We start from the raw sequence: 25,275 nt of genomic DNA, 5'->3' as shown, positions 1-25,275 counted from the left end.
TTGATTTGTTTTGTTTGTGATAAAGAAATATTTCTCTTAAGTAACTTAATTCAACATTAATTAACTTTACTAATTATATGTATAAATTTCTGAATTTTTATTTTATTTAAATAAATAATTATTTTAACTAAATATTAATACATTTGGTTTTTTAATTACAGATATTTTTAACAAAAAACTAATATAAATTGAAATTTTTTATGTTTTTGAAAAATGTTAATAATTTGTATTAGCATTTTGTTATGAAATGCCTAACATATAGGTCTGTTAAATTAACATAGTTTTCATGTTATGTTAAAATAACATTGATTTCACGTTAAAATAACATGAAAACATTTCAATTTAACATGAGTAACATTTTGATTTAAAGGGTTTTTATAGTTAATTCAACATGAAAATCATGTTGATTCTACGTGAAGTCATGTTGATTTAACGTGAAATTTATGTTTTTTTAACATTGAACAATGTTGAATTAATTAGAATCTTACAGTTATTTCAACATGATGCCACTTTATTTCAACATGGGTAGCAATGTTAATTCAACATGATTTCTAATTGTTTTAAAGTGAAAACTGTTATTTTTGGGTTATTGTAAAATCATGTTGAATTAACATGAAACACCTGTGAAGCAAAATCATAGTTGAAAAATATTGATTCAACCTTGTTTTCGCCGTTGTTACAATGATTTTTTTCTGTGTGTATAAAAGGGGACTTTTTGATACATTTTCGTTCTTCAAAAGGTACTTTTTGAATTTCCTATAATATTGACCCTGGAACCATGAAATTTGGTATGTAGGGCCTGGATTAGGTGAGACTTTTTGATACTTTTTCGTTCTACAAAAGGTACTTTTAGGCTTTTCGATAATATTGAACCTAGAAACATAAAATTTAGCATTTAGGTGAAAACCTATAAAAGGAGACTTTTTGGTACCTTTTCGTTCTACAAAATGTACTTTTATTCTTTCCTATAATATTGAACCTAGAAACATGAAATTTTGCATGTAGGGCCTTGATTAGACGAGAACATATAAAAGGGGATTTTTTCGTTCTACAAAAGGTACTTTTTGAATTTTCTATAATATTGAACCTAGAAACATGAATATGAATAGAGTAGAGCCCGGATTAAGAGAGAACACATAATAGGGGACTTTTTGGTACTTTTTTGTTATACAAAAGGCACTTTTTGGATTTTCTATAATATTAAACCTAGAATCATTAAATTAAGCATGTAGAGCCCTGATTAGGTGAGAACCTATAAAATTTTGGTGAATTTTCTATAATATTGAACCAACAAACATGAAATTTTGTATAGTGAAAACATGTAAAGTGGGACATTTTGGTACTTTTAAGTTATTACAAATCTGGTGGAAACGATTTTTGAACTTTTTTGTTCTACGAATGATACATTCTTTGGTTTTTATGCACATACGCAACACCCTGATTGATCGAAAATCTATAAAATGGGACTTTCTGATACTTTTTCGTTTTACAGCTGGTATTTTTTGATTTTTTGTAATAATTTTTTGTACTGGCTATTCTATTTAACACATCATGGTGAAGGGTATATAAGATTCGGCACAGCCGAATATAGGACTCTTACTTGTTTTCTTTAACATTATGATATTTATGGTTTTGTTGTGCTTGACAGTGCATTCGTGAGTTAATGCTATGTAGGTAAAAAGATCATAACATGACACAACAACACCTTATTTGATAACGCCATTATTATTGATTTCATAATCCACAAATCTATAGTCAACCAAATAATTTTCTATAGCTGGAATTGCTCGGACCATGTATCCGATTTCTAAGGATGTTTCCTCTAATATTCCGTTTGACCTTGATCTCCTACTAGGGATCATTGCCTCACAGTTCCTGCTTTGTTCAAAATATATTTTTAATAAAAGCAAAAATAAATTAGTGTAATTTAACTGTATTTTCGATATTTCGTTCACAGAAAAAACTAAAAATATGTTTCAATTATCAAAATAATTGTATCAATCAAGTTTTGCACCTATCACCAAAATGATGATATCAATTATCAAATTTGTAAAAAAATTAAAAAAACATATTTTTTTTCAAATAACGAATTAATCAGAACAATTAATATCGATAATTGAGACAAAATCTAAAATTGATTAATTCATTAATTGTATAAATTAAATATTTAATAAAAATAATATCTAATTTTTTATTAATTTATTAATCAAATGAATTAGTTTGTTTGGTAGAAAATGTATTTAAAACCAATTAAGTTGATGATTAAAACAATCAAATTATTAATTGATTACTCACAATGTTAAAGGAATGCTTGACCTTTAACAATGCGTTGAGCATTTACAAAAAATATCACTTTATTATCAAATTTGAACATAAAGTGTTTTATAAATTGTCAGGAAACTTGAATATTATATGCCTAAAATCGTATCGACTATTTAAGAATTATAAACATTGTTAGTATAAGAAATCAAAATAAAATATAAAAAAAAAAAACTGAACTAGAAAAGTTGGCCAGAAAATTTTTTTCAATCAATTAAAAAACTAATTGAATCAATTAAAAATTTAATCAAATTTGTAAACTTAGGTTTTAAGCAACGAGATAATTAAGACAACTAAAAAATTGCTTAAATTAAAATTTAAGAAAGAGAAAAACATGTTAATTGAAAATAAACTACTGATAATTTTTTTTGTGTTATTGTATATCGCTTTACTTTAGAAAAATAAGTCTCTCGTGGTCTCGTTTAAAGCCAGTTTACATTATGCCAAAAGACATTAACAAAGTATAATGGAAACAGCTGTTTCATTTATTGTATTTTTGAGACGCTACACAAAATAAAGTAAGTCATAACAGTACTTGTATGTTTTACTTTTCGTTCTAACAAACTTTTTTATTTCACATCGCTTAAAAATACCAGTATAGAGATAATATTCGACACAATGAAGTTTTCTAAATTAGAACTAAAATCTATTTACTAAATTTGGGACTAGAATCAAATAATGATGCTTTAAAGGAACCAGCATTTATCTACTCATTCCTATAAGATTAAGTCCATTATTAACTATTCTTTCTATATAAATTAAAATAGTTTTAAATAATACAAAAATTACATTTGCTGCTAGAAAATTTTTATTGACAAGAAAAAAAAATATTTCTCAAATATAAGTGTTTCAAAACAATAGAAAAAATATAAATTGAATAATAACAGTTACGAACAACATTTATTTTTTTATGTTGCTTAAAACAGTTATTGTGTATCTTTTAATTATATTTCTTAAAAAGGGGCAATTTTTTTTTTGATTTCTAAAATTTTTATAACAGTTATTTTAGGTCCTTGGCTCAAACACATACAATACTTTGCGTTCAACTGCTGTTGACAGCTACGCAACTTAAAGGTGGAAGTACACAACACACAGTTCAGCAACTTTTAACTTTTGACGCGTCGGCAGCTGATCAGGGTTGTATTTTGTTTTGTGTAGAATAAAAATAAACTAAAATGAAATAAATTTCTCCAACAATGGAATTACAATACTAAAAAATATACAACAACTTAAAATTTGGATTTTTAAAACATAGTCTTAAAAAACATTTACCCCCTTATTTTGAAAATATTTTTATACAAATTTTTTAAAATACAAAAACAATTTATATGAGAAATGAAGTGAGGGGAAGGGATTTATAAAATAACCCCCTTAAAGAATGGAAACGGCGCGTTGTATATAATAATAAAAAATATTTAAACAACTATTAAAAAATTGTATTTTTCACACTCATATTTTTCACACACATAAACTGTGTAACAAAGCTGATTTTGGCCCTTTATAACTGTTCAGCTAATAAACAAATTAATAAATTTCAGTCCTGACTGAATAATACTCTGCAAGTAGGGACTCTTTACTACATATTCATTCTTCAAATGGTACCTGTTGAATTTTCTATAGTGGAGAACCGGAACACATGACACGCGGTCCTTATGAAATGAGAATTTATAGAGGGAGATTTTTGTAGTTTTTAGTTCATCAAATTATACATTTTGAATTTTCTATAATAGAGTAATTGCATTTTAATTTTATAAGATTTTTCCCATAGTCTCCCATTTGGAAAAATTTTATGACCAAAAATGTCCATGTATCTTTAAAAAAATGTATGAAATGTACATATCGCTACCGTAACCGCAAACGGCCCTATCTGACATTTTTAAAATTTTACAGGAGAAGCAAAAAACTATTGAAATTGAAAAGTTTGTTTCTATCAACGCGATTTATTTGTAGTAAATAAACAAATTGTTTAATAGTGAAACCTATCAGTTGTTATGATAGTTGACAATGGCGTATATGAAAATAGATAAATTAGACTTTTTACCTTTATTATCTAAATGTTTTTGTAGATAGGGCCTATCTCGGAGATTAGTAGGAATCCCAAACTAAATTTTTGGGGACCGTTAGAAATTAAGCATGTAGAGCCAGTAGTAAATGAGAATCTATAAAATGGGACTTTTTGGTACTTTTTCGTCCTTCGACTGTACTTTTTGGGTTTTCTATTTAATTGAACCTAGAAAAATTAAATTAAACATGTTGAGCCTGAAGTAAATGAGAATCTATAATAGGGAACTTTTTCGTTTTTCAAAAGGTACTTTTTGAATTTTCTATAATATTGAACCTAGAGACATGAAATTAAGCATGTAGAGCCCAGGTTATGTGAGAACCTATAAAAGGGGACTTTTTGGTACTTTTTCCTTCTTCAAAAGGTACTTTTTGAATTTTTGTATAATATTGAACCATTAAGCAGGAGTTTATGAGAATCTATAAAAGAGCACCCTTTGGTAATTTTAAGCAATCAGGGACTTGAGTGAATGAAAATTTAAATTGGAGTATTTTCTGGTCCTTTTTCGTTTTTTAATTGGTACTTTTTGAATTTTCTAGAATATTGAACTTATGAACTTGAAATTAAATAAAAGATATCTTTTTATATTTTTCGTACCTTAACTGGTACTTTTTGAGTTTTCTATAATATGGAATATATAAACGTAAAATTAAACACAATTTTCTATCCTAAAACCTAAAAACATAAAATTGGACCCGCAGCTTCCTGTTTGTATAAAAATGTGTGTACGAGGAATTTTTGGTTGAAAATGCATCATTCTGATTTAATTAAAATACATAAACTCTTCAACTCTTTTTTAAATTGTCTGTAATATTGATACTAGAATCATAAAATCAAATTTATAGATTTCTTTTAGATATTGCAGATATACCAATGCCGAATCGTACAGTGGGGCGAAATTCGGTGTAGTTTTAAAAATAAAAAATGGGTACTTTGAAACCCAAAGTAGCTGGTATAACTTAAAATTTTATTAATAATTAAATTTGTTAAAATAGTAACGATATTGGAGCAGAAGGATAATAATTACATAAGACTTTCTAATTTCTGTAAATAATTTTTTCAGTCTACGTGTTAGTTTTTGAACAAAGCTGCTGAGAAATGTGCCAACTAATTTTGTTTCAGCATTCCTACCACGTAAAAAATTAAATTTTTGGACGGCAATGGGACTTGTATCAATAGCCAATTATTCCTTTCACATTATCCAATACAAAAAAATTATTTCGGGGAACGTCCTTTCCACCTAGGTTTGCCAGACGAAGTGTTTTTAGCAGTATGTGTACATTTTTTTAGTAATTGTACTTTTAACTGCATAACCCCTAAAGAAGTCTCAAATGTACTTCTTTTTAGTATTTGTACTTTTTTTGGTATTTTACCATAATTTTATAGGTGTAAGCACGGTCATTGACAAATATTCTAAAGAATCGCTATTTAAGGTCTTAATAGATAATTTGAAAGTGTATTTATTAGCTCAAAAAGGCAAATTCAACTATAAGGAGTTTTGGGTGCCTTTGTCATATATATAAAAAGGAATGCTTTAAAGTTATTAAAATTTGGTTTAGAAATCACTGTAATGAAAGTTTTTAATGAATTTTCGAAATAGAATAGACTGCAAATGTGAAGGAAATGTTTGAATGTTAAAATGGTCTGATTTGCGAAAATCACGGGAATTTGGCAAAAAAATTGTGCAAATTCAGAATGTTATTCGCAATTTTATAAGAAAACAGTCTAAATATTATGAAAACATTAATGCACGTACATATGGAGTCCTAAAAAAAGCGGACAGAAAACATTTCATAAAATCTGCCTCCAATTTAAGTGATTCTGCAGCAAAAATTAAAGAATAAGTGGGTGTTACAGCAAGCCTAGTTGCAGTAAAACGTATTGTAAAAAGGACCAAGACTTTAAAAATATTAAAAAATTAATAAAAGCCACTCTAATTGCCACACTTTACAAAAATTCTACCAATACATACTTAGAGTTAGGTACCGAATGACAATTCCTTTACGTACCAACTGACAAGCCCCAATTTCTTTATATTCTTTGTTTCTCAGTGCTAAATAAAAATATTTTCAAAAACAAAATACATTAAGGGTACTCATGTAAACGATTAAAAGTCAGGCAAACTGTGCAATCTGTGCATTTTTCCACTCTGGAAAATTAAATTTTTAAAATTGTATTGAAATTCATTTGCAAAACCCAAATAAATTTACTCGACAAATATTTTTATTTTTTACAAACTAAAAAAATATTTTTTTAATTTTTTTGACAATTAATTTTTGTGTGTTGAAATTAAAATTGTCAAAACAAAGTTGTATATTTTGGTATTGAAAATGAAAAAATTATTTAAAATAAACTTATTTTTTTGCAAAAAAAAAGAGATTTTAAGTCCGAAAAATATATTTATTAAATGTTTACTGATTAGATGTGGGCAAAATAAATTTAAAAATCTGCGAATGTAGAAATTTAAATGTTATTTATTTTTCCTAAAATTTGTATGTACGATTTTATGCAAGTACGTATTTTTGGAAAGTGTGGTGAAAGTGGTTGGAGCTCCAATACTAATACAAAAATTCTACCAATACATACTTAGAGTTAGGTACCGAATGACAACTCCTTTACGTACCAACTGACAAGCCCCAATTTCTTTTTATTCTTTGCTGGCAAACTTGAATTGTTTAGTTGTGCATTTGATAAATAAAATTAAAAATTATTTTCATTTGTCAATTTTTTTTAAACGGGATAGAAAAAATCTTAACAAATTTATAATTTCGCAAATAAGTGCCTTTAAAAAAAGGGGTTTTCATTAATTCGTGCAAAAAGATTTATGTATACATTTGTAAATAAATGGCGGAGGTAAGTTTACATTTAAAAAATAAATTCAGATCTAATAACATATTTTTTAAAGAAAACAACAGAGAAGCCTTTAAAGCGAAAAAGAATAAATGGAACTCATCGTTGGAATGATGCGGAAACGCTCCATTTAGTGAAAGAAGTTGCTGAAGAAGTAATAGACAAGATAGAATCATATGAAGTAAGAGTTAATTATTTTTTAGTACATTGCTTATTCTTTAACTACTTAAATACTTTCAGAAACCAACCGCGCAATATTTTTATAAAAAAATTGCAGCAAAATCAAGTATACTAAAATCTATTGAATGGGTGCCTATGAAAAATAAAATGAGACATCTTAAATCATCTTATATGTCTGCACTCAATTGGAGAAATCAAACTGGTGCAGGTCTTCTTGCTACTGGGGATGAAAAAACAGTCGAAGAATACATTGATAAAATTTGTTCAATGTTTAAGTATCTTGAACAAATATTTGGTCAAAGACGAGGTGTGAATCCTTTAATAATTATAGAGACGTCAATGGAGGATCGAGATATTGATTGTGTTGTTGGAGAAGAAGAAAATTTCAAGTTTTATTGATGAAGAAGAATTCTTTGAAACTTCCGAAAACAATACAAGTAGTTCTCCAGAAGCTTCATTTAATTCACAGACATCAATTGATTCTATATCATTAAAAGAATCTATGAAAACAATTCCAAAAAGGACTCCAAAATCGAAAAATACGAGTCCATTTTCTATGCTAATTTCCCTACAAGAAAAGAAATTGGAAATAGAAGTAAAAAAATTTGACATTGAAAGGGAAATATCCGAAAATGAAATTAAAATGAAAAAAGCCAAGCTAGAACAAGATTTAGAAATAAGAAAACTTCAAATTGAAAGCGAAGAAAGAATTAAAAAATATGAAATAGAAGTTAAATATAAATCTAACACTAACAGTAATTAAAAAGCATTTAATTGTTATAATTGCGTTTTAATATTATATTAATAAAACTTCGTTATGCGTTTTGTTCTTTAATTAATTCCAACAGTGCCCGTCATTTTACTTCTCCCTCGATTGTGGAGTGATTTGCAGGTTCTTCGTTATAATTTTCCATTTCAATCTCACAGGGATTTCCAGTGGATAATGTTAAATCAATTTCTTCTTCATTCTGGTCCAATAAAATATTATGCAATATGGCGCATACCAAAACCCAATTACAGGCACGTTTAATAGATGACTTGTTTTTTATTTGTATTTTTAACTCTTTTAGGCTATTAAAACGCTCTTTAATTATACCAAAGCAGTGTTCAATCCTTATTCGGTAACGACTCAAAGTTTTATTAAAATCAGTGCGTTCTTTTATACTTCTTTCCGTCGCATTTGTTCTGAAAGGAGTAACTACAGTGCCAGTTAATTTGTACGCACTATCACCAACCAACCATTCTGCACCAGTAAAAATTTTTTTCGGAATTAAAGATAACTCGCAGTTGTTAAATATTGTAGCATCGTGCACGCTTCCCGGATATCCCAACACTAGGTTCCGGACTCTCAGACGATAGTCACAAATTCCCTGTACTTTTAAAGAATAAATATGTTTTCGCGAAAAATACGATTCAGGATCATCTAACGGCTTTTCTGCCAACTTGATTTCAGTACCATCTACATACCCAATACAATGAGGTAATTCATGGATGGTATATGCAACCATATTTTTTCTTTCTGAAGAGTCTGGCCAGTACAGAAATTGTTTTTTTGTTTTGAGGATCGCTTTAAAAATTCGATCGGTTATTATCTAGATAGAAATAGTTCTTAATTATTTAATAAAATTCGATTAACACCAGTTGTCAGTAATTACTTGGATAGTTCCACCATCACCAATTCCAAATAAACTCGCAATTTCACACAGGGATGCTCCTTCTCCACTTGAACCCAATCGATATAGAACAATTATTAGTTGTGTTTCTACTGGAAATTGTTTGCATGAACGCACTCCATGGAAAATTTCATCATTTCTTATTAAATTTAATATAAAATTAAAACTTCGTCTACTGACGCGCGCAATTTGTTTAAATCTGGTTTCATCCAAGTAAGGCAAAACATTCGATAACAAATTGTATGACTTTGGAACTGAATGGTGAACAAGCGGCAAGGCATACCGAAAATGTTCTCCAACTGCAAGGACACATGCAAAATCTTCTAAAATTTCATCTACTTTCTTGCGTTTTTGATCTACAAAATTATTAATGGTAATAAAAAAACTAGTAAAAGGAATACATATTAGCTTGGAATATTAGCTAAATCGCCATAGAATATTATAAGGACCTTGATTACATATACAGAACGACAAAATCAACATATCTTTTAATGTGGGTATAAAACAAATGTGCTAACCATTGTCTGCTCCAAAAAATTCCAATAACATTAAGACCGGGTTTTTGAGATGGTAATCAAATGCCAATTAATAATCAGATTAGTTAATCTAAAAATAAATTTAATCTTATGTTAATCCCCTTTGATGTTTTTGAGTACAAGATTAAACTTCGCAGTGTTGCCATACAAAAAAACAGAAAACTTCACTGTTTCTTATCAAAACAATGCATATTTTATAAAAAGAAGAAGACAATTGTAAATTTAATATGAAAATTAATGAAAACTTAAATTAAAAACAAAAAAATGTATTTTGAAGTGTCCATAATTTATACTAATCAATAAATAGAACATTTTAATGTTTATATTTATAATAATTTTATTAATTTTTTTGCATCAGCTGTTTACACTTTTGCATTTCGTGCTTAAGATTAAACCACCTCCATTGGGCGCTTAAACTTGCAAACAAAATTAACTAATTGAGTACTCAAAAACATCTTTCGAGGTTTAATTTTAATTTAATCGCTAATCTTTTACCTAAAGATTGGCCCTAAATCGCCAACAACGGATTCATCAAATAAATCCAATAATTTCCTCTTTTTACTTTCTTTGGGCATTCATAAAATAAGTTTGCCTACATGCACAAATGGGAAACTTAATCGTTTAAATGAAAACCCTTATTATTTTCTAATTTTTATCCCATTTTTGTAAAATTTAAGTTCGATCTAATATACCAAAAAGAAACGTAAATGATAATAATTAGATAGAATAAAAATGTATAAAAAGAACACTTTTTAATACACTAACAAGATAATTTAAGACAGAATTATTTTTGCTCTCAAAATTTAAAAGAAAAAGTGTTTGTATATTTCAGTAAATATATTAAGTTTATAGTGATCAGTTGTGTGAATAGTAACACATTGTGAAATTTTGTAATGATTTTATTTAAAATTTAATATATAAAAAATAAATTTAATATATAACAAGTACGAGTACTATATTCTGTTCCGAATCTTATATACCCTTCACCATGATGTGTTAAAAAACAGTCAGTACGAATTTTATTACAAAAAAATCAAAAAATACCAATTGTATCCCATTTTATACGTTCTAACTTAATCCGTGCTCTTCATGCTTAATTTCATATTTCTAGGTTCAATATTATAGAAATTTCAAAAAGTACCTTTTGTAAAACGAAAAAGTACTAAAAGGTCCCCTTTTATAGGTTCTTACCAAGTCAAGGCCCTACATGCTAAATTTCATGTTTCTAGGTTCAATATTATAGAAAATTAAAAAAGTACCTTTTGTAGAACGAAAAAGTACCAAAAAGTCCCCTTTTATAGGTTCTTACCTAGTCAAGGCCCTACATGCTAAATTTCATGTTTCTAGGTTCAATATTATAGAAAATTCAAAAAGTACCTTTTTTAGAACGAAAAAGTACCAAAAAGGCCCCTTTTATTTGTTCTGGCCTAATTCGGGCTCAGCATACTTAATTTCATGTTTCTAGGTTCAATATTATAGAAAATTAAAAAAGTACCTTTTGTAGAACGAAAAAGTACCAAAAAGTCCCCTTTAATAGGTTCTTACCTAGTCAAGGCCCTACATGCTAAATTTCATGTTTCTAGGTACAATATTATAGAAAATTCAAAAAGTACCCTTTGGAGAACGAAAAAGTACCAAAAAGTCCACTTTTATGTGTTCTGGCCTAAACCGGGCTCTACATACTTAATTTCATGTTTCTAGGTTCAATATTACAGAAAATTCAAAAAGTACCTTTTGTAGAACGAAAAAGTACCAAAAAGTCCCCTTTTTGTGCTCTGGCCTAATCCGGGCTCTACATATTTAATACCATGATTCTAGGTTCAATATTATAGAAAATTCAAAGAGTACCTTTTGTATAACGAAAAAGTACCAAAAAATCCCTTTTTATAGGTTCTTACTTAGTCAAGGTCCTACATGCTAAATTTCATGTTTCTAGGTTCCATATTATAGAAAATTCAAAAAGTACCTTTTGTAGAACGAAAAAGTACCAAAAAGTCCCCTTTTATTTGTTCTGACCTGATTCGGGCTCAGCATACTTAATTTCATGTTTCTAGGTTCAATATTATAGAAAATTCAAAAAGTACCTTTTGTAGAACGAAAAAGTACCAAAAAGTCCCCTTTTTTGTGCTCTGGCCTAATCCGGGCTCTACATATTTAATACCATGTTTCTAGGTTCAATTTTATAGAAAATTCTTTTGTATAACGAAAAAGTACCAAAAAATCCCTTTTTATAGGTTCTTACTTAGTCAAGGTCCTACATGCTAAATTTCATGTTTCTAGGTTCAATATTATAGAAAATTCAAAAAGTACCTTTTGTAGAACGAAAAAGTACCAAAAAGTCCCCTTTTACTTGTTCTGATCTAATTCGGGCTCAACATACTTAATTTCATGTTTCTAGGTTCAATATTATAAAAAATTAAAAAAGTACCTTTTGTAGAACGAAAAAGTACCAAAAAGTCCCCTTTTATAGGTTCTTACCTAGTCAAGGCCCTCCATGCTAAATTTCATGTTTCTAGGTTCAATATTATAGAAAATTCAAAAAGTACCTTTTGTAGAACGAAAAAGTACCAAAAAGTCCCCTTTTATGTGTTCTGGCCTAATCCGGGCTCTACATACTTAATTTCATGTTTCTAGGTTCAATATTATAGAAAATTCAAAAGTACCTTTTGTAGAACGAAAAAGTACCAAAAAGTGCCCTTTAATGTGTTCTCGCCTAATCCAGGCTCTACATATTTAATTTCATGTTTCTAGCCAATAACAACGTAACGTGAAGTTCATTCTTTGCTTTGTGTTTATAAACAAGAATTACAATAACAAATGACAAAAAAATTTTACCGTTTGATACTGTGTTTTGTTTTTGTTTGTTTATTGTTTTGTATAAGCATGCACGAAAAAAGTAAATTTTTGATGATTTTTACTCGGATTTTTACTCATATCTTCGTTATTTATGGGCCGATTGGGCTGATAGTGTTCTATTCGACCGTATTTCCGATAGAATTATTGAAAATTCGGATCTCGCAGATATCTGAGGTCTTCTGAAAACTGATTTCAACATACACACAGACAAACAGACGGACATGGCTAAATCGAATCCGCTATCTGTAAGGATCCAGAATATATATACTTTATAGGGTCGGAAAATTATATTATAGAAATTACAAACGGAATGACAAACTTATATATACCCTTCTCACGAAGGTGAAGGGTATAATAAACATAAGTGAGAGATTAGTGAGTATAAACAATTTTAAATTATTCATAAAGTAAGAGAAATAAAGAAAATTTATTATAAAGTCGCTTTTACTACATAAAGTAGTGTAAAATTAGATAAATTTCCAGTTTCCCTATTGCCATGGCAAAACTGGAAATTTTACTAATTTTACGCACTTTTATGCTATAAAAAAGTGACTTAAAACTGAAACGAAATCGACTCACTAAGTAAGTATTAAACAGGAGGACAGTTTCTTGCCAACGCGGTTACTTTTCTTCAATTCAAATTGTGCAATATTAGATGTTTTTTAGATATTTTTACCTACACGTTGTTACGTTATGGATACTATTTAGATAGCAATTGTTTGCAGGGCAATAGCAAAACGAACAACAACAACGCTAAACGAAATAAACACACAAAAAAACAAAATACACAAGGCAGTAAATTTTACTGAGTAAAACCAACAGACATCCAAAAACAAAATAGACAACGCAATGAAACCAACAGACATCCAAACATACGAAACTGAATACACCAAAAAACAAACCAATATACACAAGGCAATGAAACATACGAAACGAAATACTCACAAAAAAGCAAAAACAAAATACACAACGCAAAGAAAACAACACACATCCAAACATACGAAATTGAATGCACCAAGAAACAAAAACAATATATACAAGGAAATGAAACAAACAGCCATCCAAACATATGAAACGAAATACTCAATGAATAAGCAGTGTTGTTGTTGTTGCTTATATCAAAGCAAAAAAAATTGACTTTTTTATGAAATTTTCAGAGGTTGTCTCGGATTTTTGCTCATATCTCCAGTATTTATGGACCGATTTGGCTGAATTTAAATAGCGATCTTCTCGAAAGCATGTCTAACAGAATTATTGAAGATTTGAATCTCGCCGTTATCTGGGGTCCTCTAAAAACTGATTTCAACAAACACACAGACGGACAGACAGACAGACGGACGGACAAACAGACGGACAGACAGACGGACGGACATAGCTTAATCAAATCCGCTACCTATAAGGATACAGAATATATATACTTTATGGGGTCGGAAAATTATATTATAGAAATTACAAACGGAATGACAAACTTATATATACCCTTCTCACGAGGGTGAAGGGTATAAAAATAAAACAAATTATTATTGATTTTTTCTACACAGAAAAAATTATCGGTAGTTTATTTTCAATTAAGATGTTTTCCTCTTTCTTTAACTTTTATTTAAACAATTTTTTAATTGTCATAATTATCTCATTGTTTTGATCCTAAGTATACAAATTTGATTAAACTTTTAATTGAATCAATTAATTTTTTAATTGGCTGAAAAAGTTTTTCCAGCCTACTTTTTTATTTTGGTTTTTTGTTTCGATATTTTATTTAAATAATTTCATTATTTATAACGGAAAATAATTCTCAAATAGTCAATAATATTTTAGGCATAAGAAGTTGAAGTTTCATAAATATTTTAAAATTTATAAATCACTTTATTTGTTCAAATGTGACAATAAAGAGATATTTTTGAGAGTGCTTAACGCATTGTTAAAGGTTAAGGAATCCTTTAATGTTGTAAGCATTCAATTAATGCTTTGATTGTTTCAATCATCGACTTTATTGATTTTTAATACATTTTTAACCAAACTGTTCAATTTATTTGATTAATAAACTAATTAAAATGTAAGTTTTATTTTATTAAAATTTAATTTATCCAATTAATGAATTAACTAATTTTAAATTTTGAATTTAATTACTGATGTTAATTGTTTTGATTATTTCTTTAATTGGAAAAAAATATTTTTTTACAAATTTCATAATTGATATCATCATTTTGTTGATAGGTGCAAAACTTGCTTGATACAATCAATTTGATAATTAAAACACATTTTCAGTTTTTTCTGTGTATATTTATACCCTTCACCTTCGTGAGAAGGGTATATATAAGTTTGTCATTCCGTTTGTAATTTCTATAATATAATTTTCCGACCCTATAAAGTATATATATTCTGGATCCTTATAGATAGCGGAGTCGATTTAGCCATGTCCGTCTGTCTGTGTGTATGTTGAAATCAGTTTTCAGAAGACCCCGGATATCTGCGAGATCCGAATTTTCAATAATTCTATCGAAAATACGATCGAATAGAACGCTATTTAAAATCAGCCCAATCGGCCCATAAATAACGAAGATATGAGTAAAAATCCGAGACCACCTCTGAAAATTTCATCAACAATTTTCTTTTTTCGTGCATGCTTATACAAAACAATAAGCAAACAAAAACAAAACACAGTATAAATCCTAATTATTTATACATACATATATATATTATTACTAGAAAGTTTCAGAATTTTATGGCAATATTTGTGCAAAATATTTGCCAATTTTTGTTAAATTATTTCTTCCATATTTTCTATTACTAGCCTATTCAAATCCAAAATTTTATTTTGTAATTGGTCAATTGGTTCTGAATATAACAACGATTAAAAAGTTTTCGAATTTGGTAGGTTTAACATTTAGTGGAAGTTGTTTTAGAACTAGTTATTACTGAAATAATCATATATTTTATGTTATATATGTTGGAGCGATTTTCGATAGTGTATTAAAATTTATTAAAATATTCGGATCAATGCGACATATACTTTGATATCAACGGTTACTCGAGCACACATACCACTATCGCCAACTCGGCTCCGGAAGGGATTTTAATACTTAAAGTGGTGAAAGTTGAAACAATTAAACAACAATACCCCCAAATATTTAATTATTTTATTTAATTAATAAGTATTTTCTTTTATGCTATTACGAATAGTATTGAATTTAAGTCTTAATTAAAATGTTATTAAAATTATTTATAATTTAAATGCTTATTTAATTAAATTTTATTTTTTATTTACATTTTATTAACTTTGTTTCACAGTGTGAAGCTGTTACACTCTATGATACATTTATTTAAAACATTTAATTAATTGAAATAAAAATATTTAAATTTCCAAGCCAATGAGTTTAATGATTGAAATGGGGCAAGAGGGATTATATTGTGGTATTTAAATGTAAGTAGTACTTCGATAGACAATTGCTATCAGTGTTTCTGTATTATTTAATTAAATATTTTATTTTCTTTTTTATTTATGTAAATTCGTTAGTGAGAGAGGTTGTGGTTTTTAGGTTTCTTCTAAAATGATTACAATATACATAAAAGTTCATACTGCTGACTAACAGGTGATCACAGCTCCAAACAATTTTCAATTTACTGTTATGAAATGAATTATGAAATAATTTCACAATAAAATGGTTGCATTAATGTTTGTGATAAATGTGCCAAATGAGATGGAGGAATCTATTAACTTGGGAATTGGGTACTTACCTAATATTTTAATTGGAAGGGAAGATTTTAGTGGACAATTTGGAAAAATTATGAACAATTAGAATTTTTTGTAAATTTATTTTTTTTTTTGTAATTTAATTTATTTTTTTGTTTTTGTTGTTTCTGCATACGAATATCAGAAGTTTTTTTGTAATATCGATTATTATTCATTTATTATTAACTAATACGAGTAGCAATAATTAATTCAAGTTTTATCTTACATTTTAAAGGGAGGAGAGGGGATACAATAAAACTAAGACTATTCTATTAATTATTTTTGTTTTTTTTTTTTAATTTTATTATTTTTTATGTGACAATTTTTAAACAACTATGTATTCGTTTTGTATTTTTTTTTGTATAAAAAGTAAATAATAATTTTTAATTTAAGCAAACATTTCATATATAAAAGTGTATACACAATAAAATGATTAAAATAAAAACTTTTTAAAAAAGAATCGTTGACAATTATTTTTTCTAAACAGCTACCAATTAATTAATGATTTATTAAAGCAAGAAACAAATGAATAATTAACATAAAAATAAATTTTATTTAAAAAGAAATAATTTAAATTATAAACAACAAAGATAATAATAAACAGTTTTTTGTTTAATATATTTATTTAAACTATTTAGATTAAAATGAGATGATGAGTTTTACTTTTTGTCTAAACTTAATTAAGGCGTTATAATAATTAAAAATATAATTTTAAATTAAAAAAATATGAATTTAAAATAAAAGCTCAAAGATTAAAAATTAAAAATTATAAAAGAAATACAACTCATATACAATAACAAAATTTTAATACATTATTTTAATTATAATTATAATTACAAATAGAACTACATAATTATTTAGAGGACAAGTTGTTCAATTAAGTATTAATTATTTTAATTATAAATTTACGATTATTAAATATTTTTACTTTGTTTTACAAGATTTTATATTTTTTGTATTTATTAAAAACTAATAAATTTTTGTTATTTTTAATTTAATTTTTGTTGTATTTGCCACCATTATATAAATTTATTTATAATGAAGCCTTTCTAATGCTATGCTTTTTCATTTTCTTGATTTTTTTTTAAACTTTATTTTTAATATTTTTTTTTTATTTTTTTTTTTTTATTTTTAAGCCATCATTTTGTATTGAGTAAAACAGACACACATCAAATATTTTAAGTAAATTTTACTTTTATTTATCAACTATATTGTGTTTTGTTAATTAAATATTTTTTTATGAATATTTTGGACTGTTTATGTTTTTTATTTTTTTTATTAATATTTAAGTATTTGTTTTTGTTTTTACTACATTAAAGCATGTTTTAAATGAAATTATTTTACAATTTGATCTCTTTTTAATTTAGTAAATATTTATTTTATCTTAAGTATTTACAGGAACTTATTATATTTTTATATATTTATTATTGTTAATTAGAAAGAAAACAATTTATTAATGAAATCTAATTATTTGTAAACATACCTTTTCATTTTTTGTGTTTTAGTTAAAAGAATTGTTTAAAGTTTCTCATAATAATGTATAGAATCTGTCTAAAAATATGATTCCCGAATTTGATTGAAATCTTTAAAAATATATTCTTTTTGTGAAAAATATTGCATTAGAATACATTTAAGTAGGGTTAAGTAACTCTCATAAAGATAAACTTTTGATAATAGAAAGTTAAAAACTGAATATATTATTGATTAGGTTTTGTCTTATACTAAATCTTTTTAAACCAAATGTAGGCTCCAACCAATGATCAAATGTTTGATAAAATAGCATGATCACAATTAAAATATTTAATTAACAAAACAAGTATACATTATGGACAAAATTACAACATAGATTTTTATTTAATCTTAATAAAGCAATTAAAGATTAAATAAACATACATATATCATCATATATTTGAACAGTTGGTATGTAAACTAATATTTGCAGTGGTCGACATATATAGAACATGTGGCAAATGATTTTCAGACAACTAAGTTACTCATGCAACATGAATTTCACTTGTTTTGTAATCGATATTAACAATCGTATTTTGCATACGAATATGTGAATTATCTCGTGTAAATAGCGGATTACTCTAGGCCCTAGTGGTAAACTTTTATCCTGTGTTCAAAAAGACAAACAGTATTTTATTATTTTGTTATTATATCGAACCACTTAATCTTTTGCACACTATGAAAAACAATTTTTTTTAAAACAAATTCTAATTTTAACATTTGTCTGATTTTAAACAAATTCTATATTAGTTAGTCTAATACATATAGATTAGATTTCATTAATTTTTTAAAAACAATTATTTAAATTTTCTTAAAATTATTTCTTTTAATTTTTTTCCTTCAAGTTAAAAATTTGATCATTTTATATAATTTTATCTCTTTTAGTTTTGCAAATTTTTCTCAAATATAGTATTTTTGTATTTGGGTTAAATATTAACTTTTAAAAAATTTTTCAAAATGAGTTGAGTGTTTGAGTGTGTGTTTTAATTTTGCATACAAATTGTTGTTGTTTTTTTAGTATTTATGAGATACAATGCAAAAATTTTGTTTAAATCTATTTATGTATGAATGAATAAATGTGTTTTGGATTGATGATGAGAGTGAGAGAGTGTGTATGTATATGAATATTTAAATTTCTACTTAGTTTATATTTTTGTATAAAATCTTTAAATATTTATATGTATACATATACACAAATGTATCTAAATGTTTATATTGATGTATGTATGTATCAATGAGTGTACAAAAGTCAATCTAACATACATTTATAAAATTTTTACTTATGAATGTATGCATGTCTGTCTGTATCTGTGTATGTATAAATGAACTAATGATTGGTTGTAGTAATGTTTTCATTTAAAGAGTAGACAACAACAGTGTCTGACATTGTAATAACTACAATTTGGGACTAAGGTTTCAAGTTTTATACAGATTTCTTTAGTATTCAGTTCATAATTTCTTCAGCAAACTGGTTGCAACTGTAAGTATGGGGCAGAGTTCTTGGTTTTGGTTGTCTTCCGGGTATATGTGTGTGTGTGTTTGTGGAACTAAAATTCGGTAAACGTTTCCGTTTTAATATTGGCTAAATGTTAGTAAGTTGGAAATCCCATGGTGCCAGCACTGCTGTTATCCAAAGGTCACTGATGCATTTTTGTGGCATGATGACCCATGCTCAAACCCAAACCCAAATGATGATTATTGTGATGCTGTTGGGCTGCCTGACTGTGATTGTGATTACTATTTGAACTATTGTTGTTGTTTTGTTGATTGGCTTGACGTTGTGAGTTTTTCTTGTTTTTCATGCGACGATTTTGGAACCAAATTTTCACCTAAACACGTGGAAAAAATTTTTTGTTAAATATTTATAATTTTGGGGATGATTCTTTCGAATAAAAACATACCTGTCTTTCGGTCAAATTTAAATTTCTGGCCAATTCCCATCGTTTTTGTTTGGACACGTAGGCGTTGTACAAGAATTCCTTCTCTAGCTCTAAGGTTTGGAATTTCGAATAAGGTTTACGCTTTTTTCGTACAGAAACCTGACCGGTCCATTCATGCAAAGCATTGGTGGGTGTACAGGGTCCAACTGCACCGACAGATAAACCACCAGAACCACCTGCAAAATTTAGAAAAATAATATAAATGACTAATAGACAACAGGTAATTTTAAGTATATTTTTATATTTTCTAATAATATTTTAATAAGCAATTAATACAAAATACAAGCTATAAAATATTAAGTGTCACTATACAGTTTGATTTTACGATCAGTATAAATCAACTCAATCTATATAGTAATTTTTAAACCCCACGCTTAGACATTAAGCTTAAGACTGCATTTAGGTGCACATACGGGCTCCTACTACAAGCAAATTTGACCAGAAAGTCACTTAAAATCTTTACACTTGTAACGAGGGCTATTACAACCAGCTTTGCTGTTTTGAAAAAGGATACTGGCGTTATTTTTTAAGCTTTATTAGTAATAAATCATAAAAATAATACAATTAAAATAATATTGTTATAAAATAAATTTATTTCGAAAAATAATGAAAATATTTAAATTTATTTTAAACTAGCTAAACTTAAATTTTTTATCAAACAATGACAACATTGGACTTTAAGCTAGTTAAAATGTTTAATACTTTTTAAACGTTTTTATTTTCGTCTCTTCCATTGTTCCTTCTTTTTCCAACAATTATTAAATTTTATAGCTAAACGTGACAAATCTTTCATAATTTTTTATATGTATATATTCCCACAAAGAAAAGAAATATGTATTTTCTGAAATTCGCGCCATTTGTTGCCCCCAACTTTTATTTAAGTTGCATTTGAAAGAACAAAATTTAAAAAGGTGCTAATTGAATATTGCATGACAATCAACCATAAAACGTGGTAATCTGCTGTAAATATGAAATATTATTTTTGCCTTTTAGCATTTCAATGAATTCTAATGAATGAGAAGAAATGCAGACAGTGAAGTTTTTAATTAAATTCATATGAGTAAGAAAACATACATACACATAAATCAATTAATTTTACAATTGCTACTGCGAAATCCTACTGTGCAATCTCATGTATGCCAAATACACCATTCTACTTAGCAAATACTCTTAAGATTATTCTAATTTTTCAACAGTCTAATGTTGAGTTTAGAATGTATAACTTACCTGTACTTGAATATGCTTCACTTGGATACGCTCGTAAACCACTAGGCGAAGAATAAGTTGGCGTTTCATAGCTTGACTGTGAGGTTCCCTCTACCGATTGTCTGGCTGCAGCAGCAGCACTAACCGTTGCATGTCTATCATCGCTAGCACTCATGTAGGCCGCAGCTGCAGCGGATGTGGGTTGTTCGCGGTAATTCCAATAAGGCTGGAAAATAATAAATGCATAATATAGTAAATTTTAATAAATTATATTATTTAACAATGAAATTGAACAATTTTAGTATTTGTAATTTTTGTATGTATTGTATAATAGAAGCGGCTTTAATTTTGTAGATATTTACCTGAAATTGCGTTTCTGGATAACCATAGAATACAGGCTTACGATCTCTTTCTAAGTAGTATTGCGATGCATGATGATATTGCGCTGAACTGAAGCCATCACTTTCATACGGCCATGCCGGATGAGGATGCCGTTTAACGGCTGCACTGGCAGCGTCGGCTTCAAAACCTGGCCTTATCGCGGGTATATGCAATGGTGCTAATGAGAGGGACATATCTGAAATAAGAAAAATATATAACAAATATTTTAGTTGTCTATTTGGAATAGTCACTTAAAAACTCAGGAAATTTTAGTTTGTTTAAAGAAAATAAAATTTAAAGAACTAATTTTAATAATTTAATGATATTCTGATCCTTTAAATATCTCTATCATCAAATTCTTAACATGGGTAATAGGATCGATAAACGTGATCCTCTATATATGTAAGTTCATACTTAATTATCGACATAAAATTGTTATCGGATCGTTTATGAAATGTTTATGGTAGAAATGCTTTTGTATACCAAAATTTGCCAAAACAAACTCGTTTTTGTATATTATATAATTATATGGATCCACTCTTAATAAGTCGTAAATGTTTAAATCAATTTATTATATTATGTTGGATTATAGAAAATAATAATTTAAAATTTTAACTAGTATTGTTGAAGAATCAATTTTTTGTGTTTAAACTATTTTAATTTTTTTAATTCATTATTAAATTATTTTGATTCGTTAGCATGCCCTCTTTCAAGGTCCATCTTCGTAATTGAAGAAAAATATATTTGAATAATAAAAAATTACTGCAGACATTGAAATAAATGTTATAAAATAAAAATGGGTTGCAGTTTTGATGATTGTATTTAAAGTTGTATATTTTAAAGTTATAATTGTTATACGTTAAAATAATTAACAAATACACGTCAATAACTTGCAAAATGTAGCTTTTAGTAATTTATCATTTTGATAAAGGTACTTTAATAACATGTAATTTTAAAATTATTACTTTTTTAATTAAATATAATTATCTCTACATTTTTTTCTTATATTATTTGGATTTTTTTATTTATTACGGAAAATGATGATTAACTCTTTTGAACTTCTCAAAGATCTCAAGGTAAATATTTAACAATCTTATTATTTTGCTTATATTTTTTATTATTTAAACTAAAAAATCATATTAAAATTTTAAAAGAAATTTTTTAAGAAATTGCCCCTTATTCATGAACAACATTTTATTTTATAAAACAAATTGGCAAAATGAAATTCAAATAATACTTATTTTTGATATTAATCGTTACATTTGTAACTACAAGAAATTTCGAAAATCAAAACTTTTTTAAGAAAATTTTTAATTTAATATTACAGTAACCACAAAATAAAAATATTTAGAAAAACTAATTAAAATTTTTGAAAAAGGCCTTATATTTTCGGTAGACGATATCGAAGAAGTGATGATTTTAACACAGGCTTGTCATAGGAAGGATGTCCTTTTTATTTGATTCCAAATTTACTACTTCTGAAGTCATTCTCAAGAAGTATGCTTTCTACAATTCTATAATTGTAGTATTATAGATTACAAGTAATTTGACTTAAATAATATAAAATTAATAAGGGTAATAGACAAATTTAATACGGAAGCCCAAAAATAAAATTTTTTATCTCATAAAAATGTAAGAGCAAAAAATATACATATCGTTAGCATTGAAAAAATAAAATTATTTTCGCTTCTTCGGAAGTCATTAAACATCACTTCCACAGAAGGTAAAAAAAATCACTTATTTCTACTTTTGAAGTGGTGATAAATGTTCTTCTTTTGGAAGTACTTCGCTTTATTTTTGCTGGGATGTTACTGCAAATATACAATTGCCCACATTTTAATTTAAAAATGGTTTATAAAACAAAATTTCCATACAAAATTTGATTTATAAATCGTTTATAAAATAAAATTTAATTATTGAGATGAACATTTTTTAATATGAAACAGATTTAAATTTTGTATATACAAAATGTTCTAAATATGCTTCTGTTCAAAATTACAAAAAAAGCACTTATTTTTTAAAAATTAGAAAAAAATTTATTGAATATGTTTTTAAATAGATATTTTTTTAATTTCTTGAAATTCTAATTGAATTATTACTAGAAAGCAATTTTTAAACTTTAATTAATTTAATTTTTTAAACGTAAATTTAAAAAAAAAAAATAAAAAAGAAACTAAAAATCTTTATATTCATTTGAACTCACCTGGAGGTTGGGAACTAACACTGGATGGGGAAACACTCGCCGCTGTCGGCGTAACAATTAGTGTCTGGCCGGACGCCACTGCTGTGTTTTGTTGCTGTTGTTGTTGCTGCTGCTGCTGTTGTTGCTGTTGAATACTAGGAGCACTGGAGGGTACTGTATTTGACTGCTGTTGTTGTTGTTGCTGATGATGAGGTGATGTTAAATGCTGCTGAGATTGTGGTGCAGGACCTGCAGGTGTTTCTGAGGGACTAAGACAACCAACGGGAGTAGTATCAACGTTATTGTGGGACTGTTGACTACTTGTTTGCTGTTGTTGTTGATGCGGGAGATGTAATTGCTGTTGTTGTTGTTGTTGCTGCTGCTGTTGTTGTTGAACTATAGGAACAGGCGGGGGATCTTCATACATAACCGCATGAGTAGGTGTGGAATGTGTGGTTGGTTGTGTTGAGGATTGTTGTTGTTGTGATGTTTGTTGTTGTTGTTGCAGTGACGATTCCGTACCCAACAATGAGGAGGCAGATGATGCATTCGAAGATGCCAAACCCGCCGAGGAGGAATTGTGTTGTTGTTGTTGGTGGTGCAGGTGATGATGTTGCAGATGCGGTTGATGATGTGGATGCAAATGCGCATGGGCATGCGGATGTGCGTGATGAGCCGGATGATGCAATTGTTGATGATGATGCGTCGTCCCAGTTGCCGTTTGATGGTGATTAAGGGCGGCAGTGGCAGCAGTTGTGGATGGATGTGGAGTAGCGTGATGATGTGGCCCCCACCAAGCCCCGGCAGCGGCGTGCGACCCGACTGCCGAGACATCGTGGGGGTCGTAAAGAGCGCACGCCAGCGGGATGGTTGGGGTTTGGGGGAGGGGTGGAATATTTACGGTTATTTTGAACGCGATTTAAATTAAACCGTACGCGCGCAATCAATAATTTTAAAAAATATTATATAACGCGTTGCAATATTTAAAGAAATAACACGAGATAATGAAAACAAAGATTAAAAGTTTCCAACAAATACGTAACGATTTTTGTGTTTTTTCGAGAGTTTTTTAGTTTTTTTTTTTTTTAAATTAAATTGTTTAAAATAAATTTATTTGTATACGTTTCACGTACGCCAGAGGGTTTGCAGTGGACACATTTACACACATTTCAGTAGTCACACATACAGTGTTCATGTGTAGAATGACAACGTATTTATGGTGGTGGTTTGAATTAGATTTTTTTGGGTTTAAGAGAACATTTATTAGAATGAAACAAAGAGTAAAGTCGATTTTTAGATGAAGAGTATTTGGTTCAATGCGAATAAAGAAATTCGTTGCAAATAAAATTTTTTATAAAGTTCGATCAAAATTTAAGATTTTTTGTATTAAAAGGTTTAAGAGAAAATCCAAACACAGGGTGTTTATAATTTTGTTAAATTAATTTTTTTTAAATCAATTTGTATTAAAAATAGTTTTTTTTATGATTTTTAAAAAGTTTTGGCGTTTGGTTTTATTTTGTTTTTATTGATATTTGGTTGTTGTATTGTTATAATTTTTATTGTATTTATTTTTGTTGTTGGTGGTGGTATTTTAAAGGGCCATAAAATTCCATTTTACGATCAAAACAAATAATAATTTTTTATAATAATTTTTGTTGTTTGTTTGGATGTCGATGATGACGTTTTGTTATGATTTAACACAGTTTTTGTTTTATTGTAGTAGTAGTTTTTAATTATTTCAGTTTATTTTTGCACAAAAAATGCCGGTTCCATAAAAACGAAATTTATGTTCGTTTTATGACGAGGGAAAAGCACAAGAAGAAGTATTCCATGTTGCAAATAGGCAGGTGA

At 27.6% G+C, this 25,275-nt stretch overlaps 2 protein-coding genes across 3 annotated transcripts in view; both read right to left on the bottom strand.

Moving 5' to 3' along the window:
* Positions 1-8,265: 8,265 nt before the first annotated feature.
* Positions 8,266-8,919, bottom strand: LOC119600186 (protein ANTAGONIST OF LIKE HETEROCHROMATIN PROTEIN 1-like). The gene has a single exon (XM_037950280.1). It carries the CDS (start codon positions 8,917-8,919, stop codon positions 8,266-8,268), a length of 654 nt encoding a protein of 217 aa, XP_037806208.1.
* Positions 8,920-17,342: 8,423 nt separating this feature from the next.
* The window catches only part of LOC119600191 (homeobox protein abdominal-B), a 31,817-nt gene continuing 23,884 nt past the window's right edge, over positions 17,343-25,275 (bottom strand). The window contains exons 3-7 of one of the 2 annotated variants that reach the window (XM_037950289.1): positions 23,446-23,841; positions 21,224-21,438; positions 20,883-21,087; positions 19,617-19,831; positions 17,343-19,544 (exon numbers count right to left, since the gene is read on the bottom strand). In XM_037950289.1, the coding sequence (XP_037806217.1) occupies positions 19,353-19,544; positions 19,617-19,831; positions 20,883-21,087; positions 21,224-21,436 (825 nt within the window). In that variant the 5' untranslated portion in view covers positions 21,437-21,438; positions 23,446-23,841 and the 3' untranslated portion in view covers positions 17,343-19,352. Of the gene's footprint in view, positions 19,545-19,616; positions 19,832-20,882; positions 21,088-21,223; positions 21,439-23,445; positions 24,954-25,275 lie in introns of those variants that run through there. The other variant, XM_037950288.1, reaches the window with a different exon arrangement.

The sequence above is a fragment of the Lucilia sericata genome, unplaced genomic scaffold (assembly GCF_015586225.1).
Source record: "Lucilia sericata isolate MDLA Ls3-8-SP2 unplaced genomic scaffold, ASM1558622v1 Contig000106F_arrow, whole genome shotgun sequence".
NCBI classification, from domain to species: Eukaryota; Metazoa; Arthropoda; class Insecta; order Diptera; family Calliphoridae; genus Lucilia; species Lucilia sericata.
The sequence above is the reverse complement of the archived record's forward strand: the minus strand, read 5'-3'. Positions and strand labels throughout refer to the sequence as shown.

Excerpts from the sequence above, each read along its gene's own strand:
- LOC119600186 (XM_037950280.1), bottom strand. The coding sequence starts at position 8,919 with ATGGTTGCATATACCATCCATGAATTACCTCATTGTATTGGGTATGTA.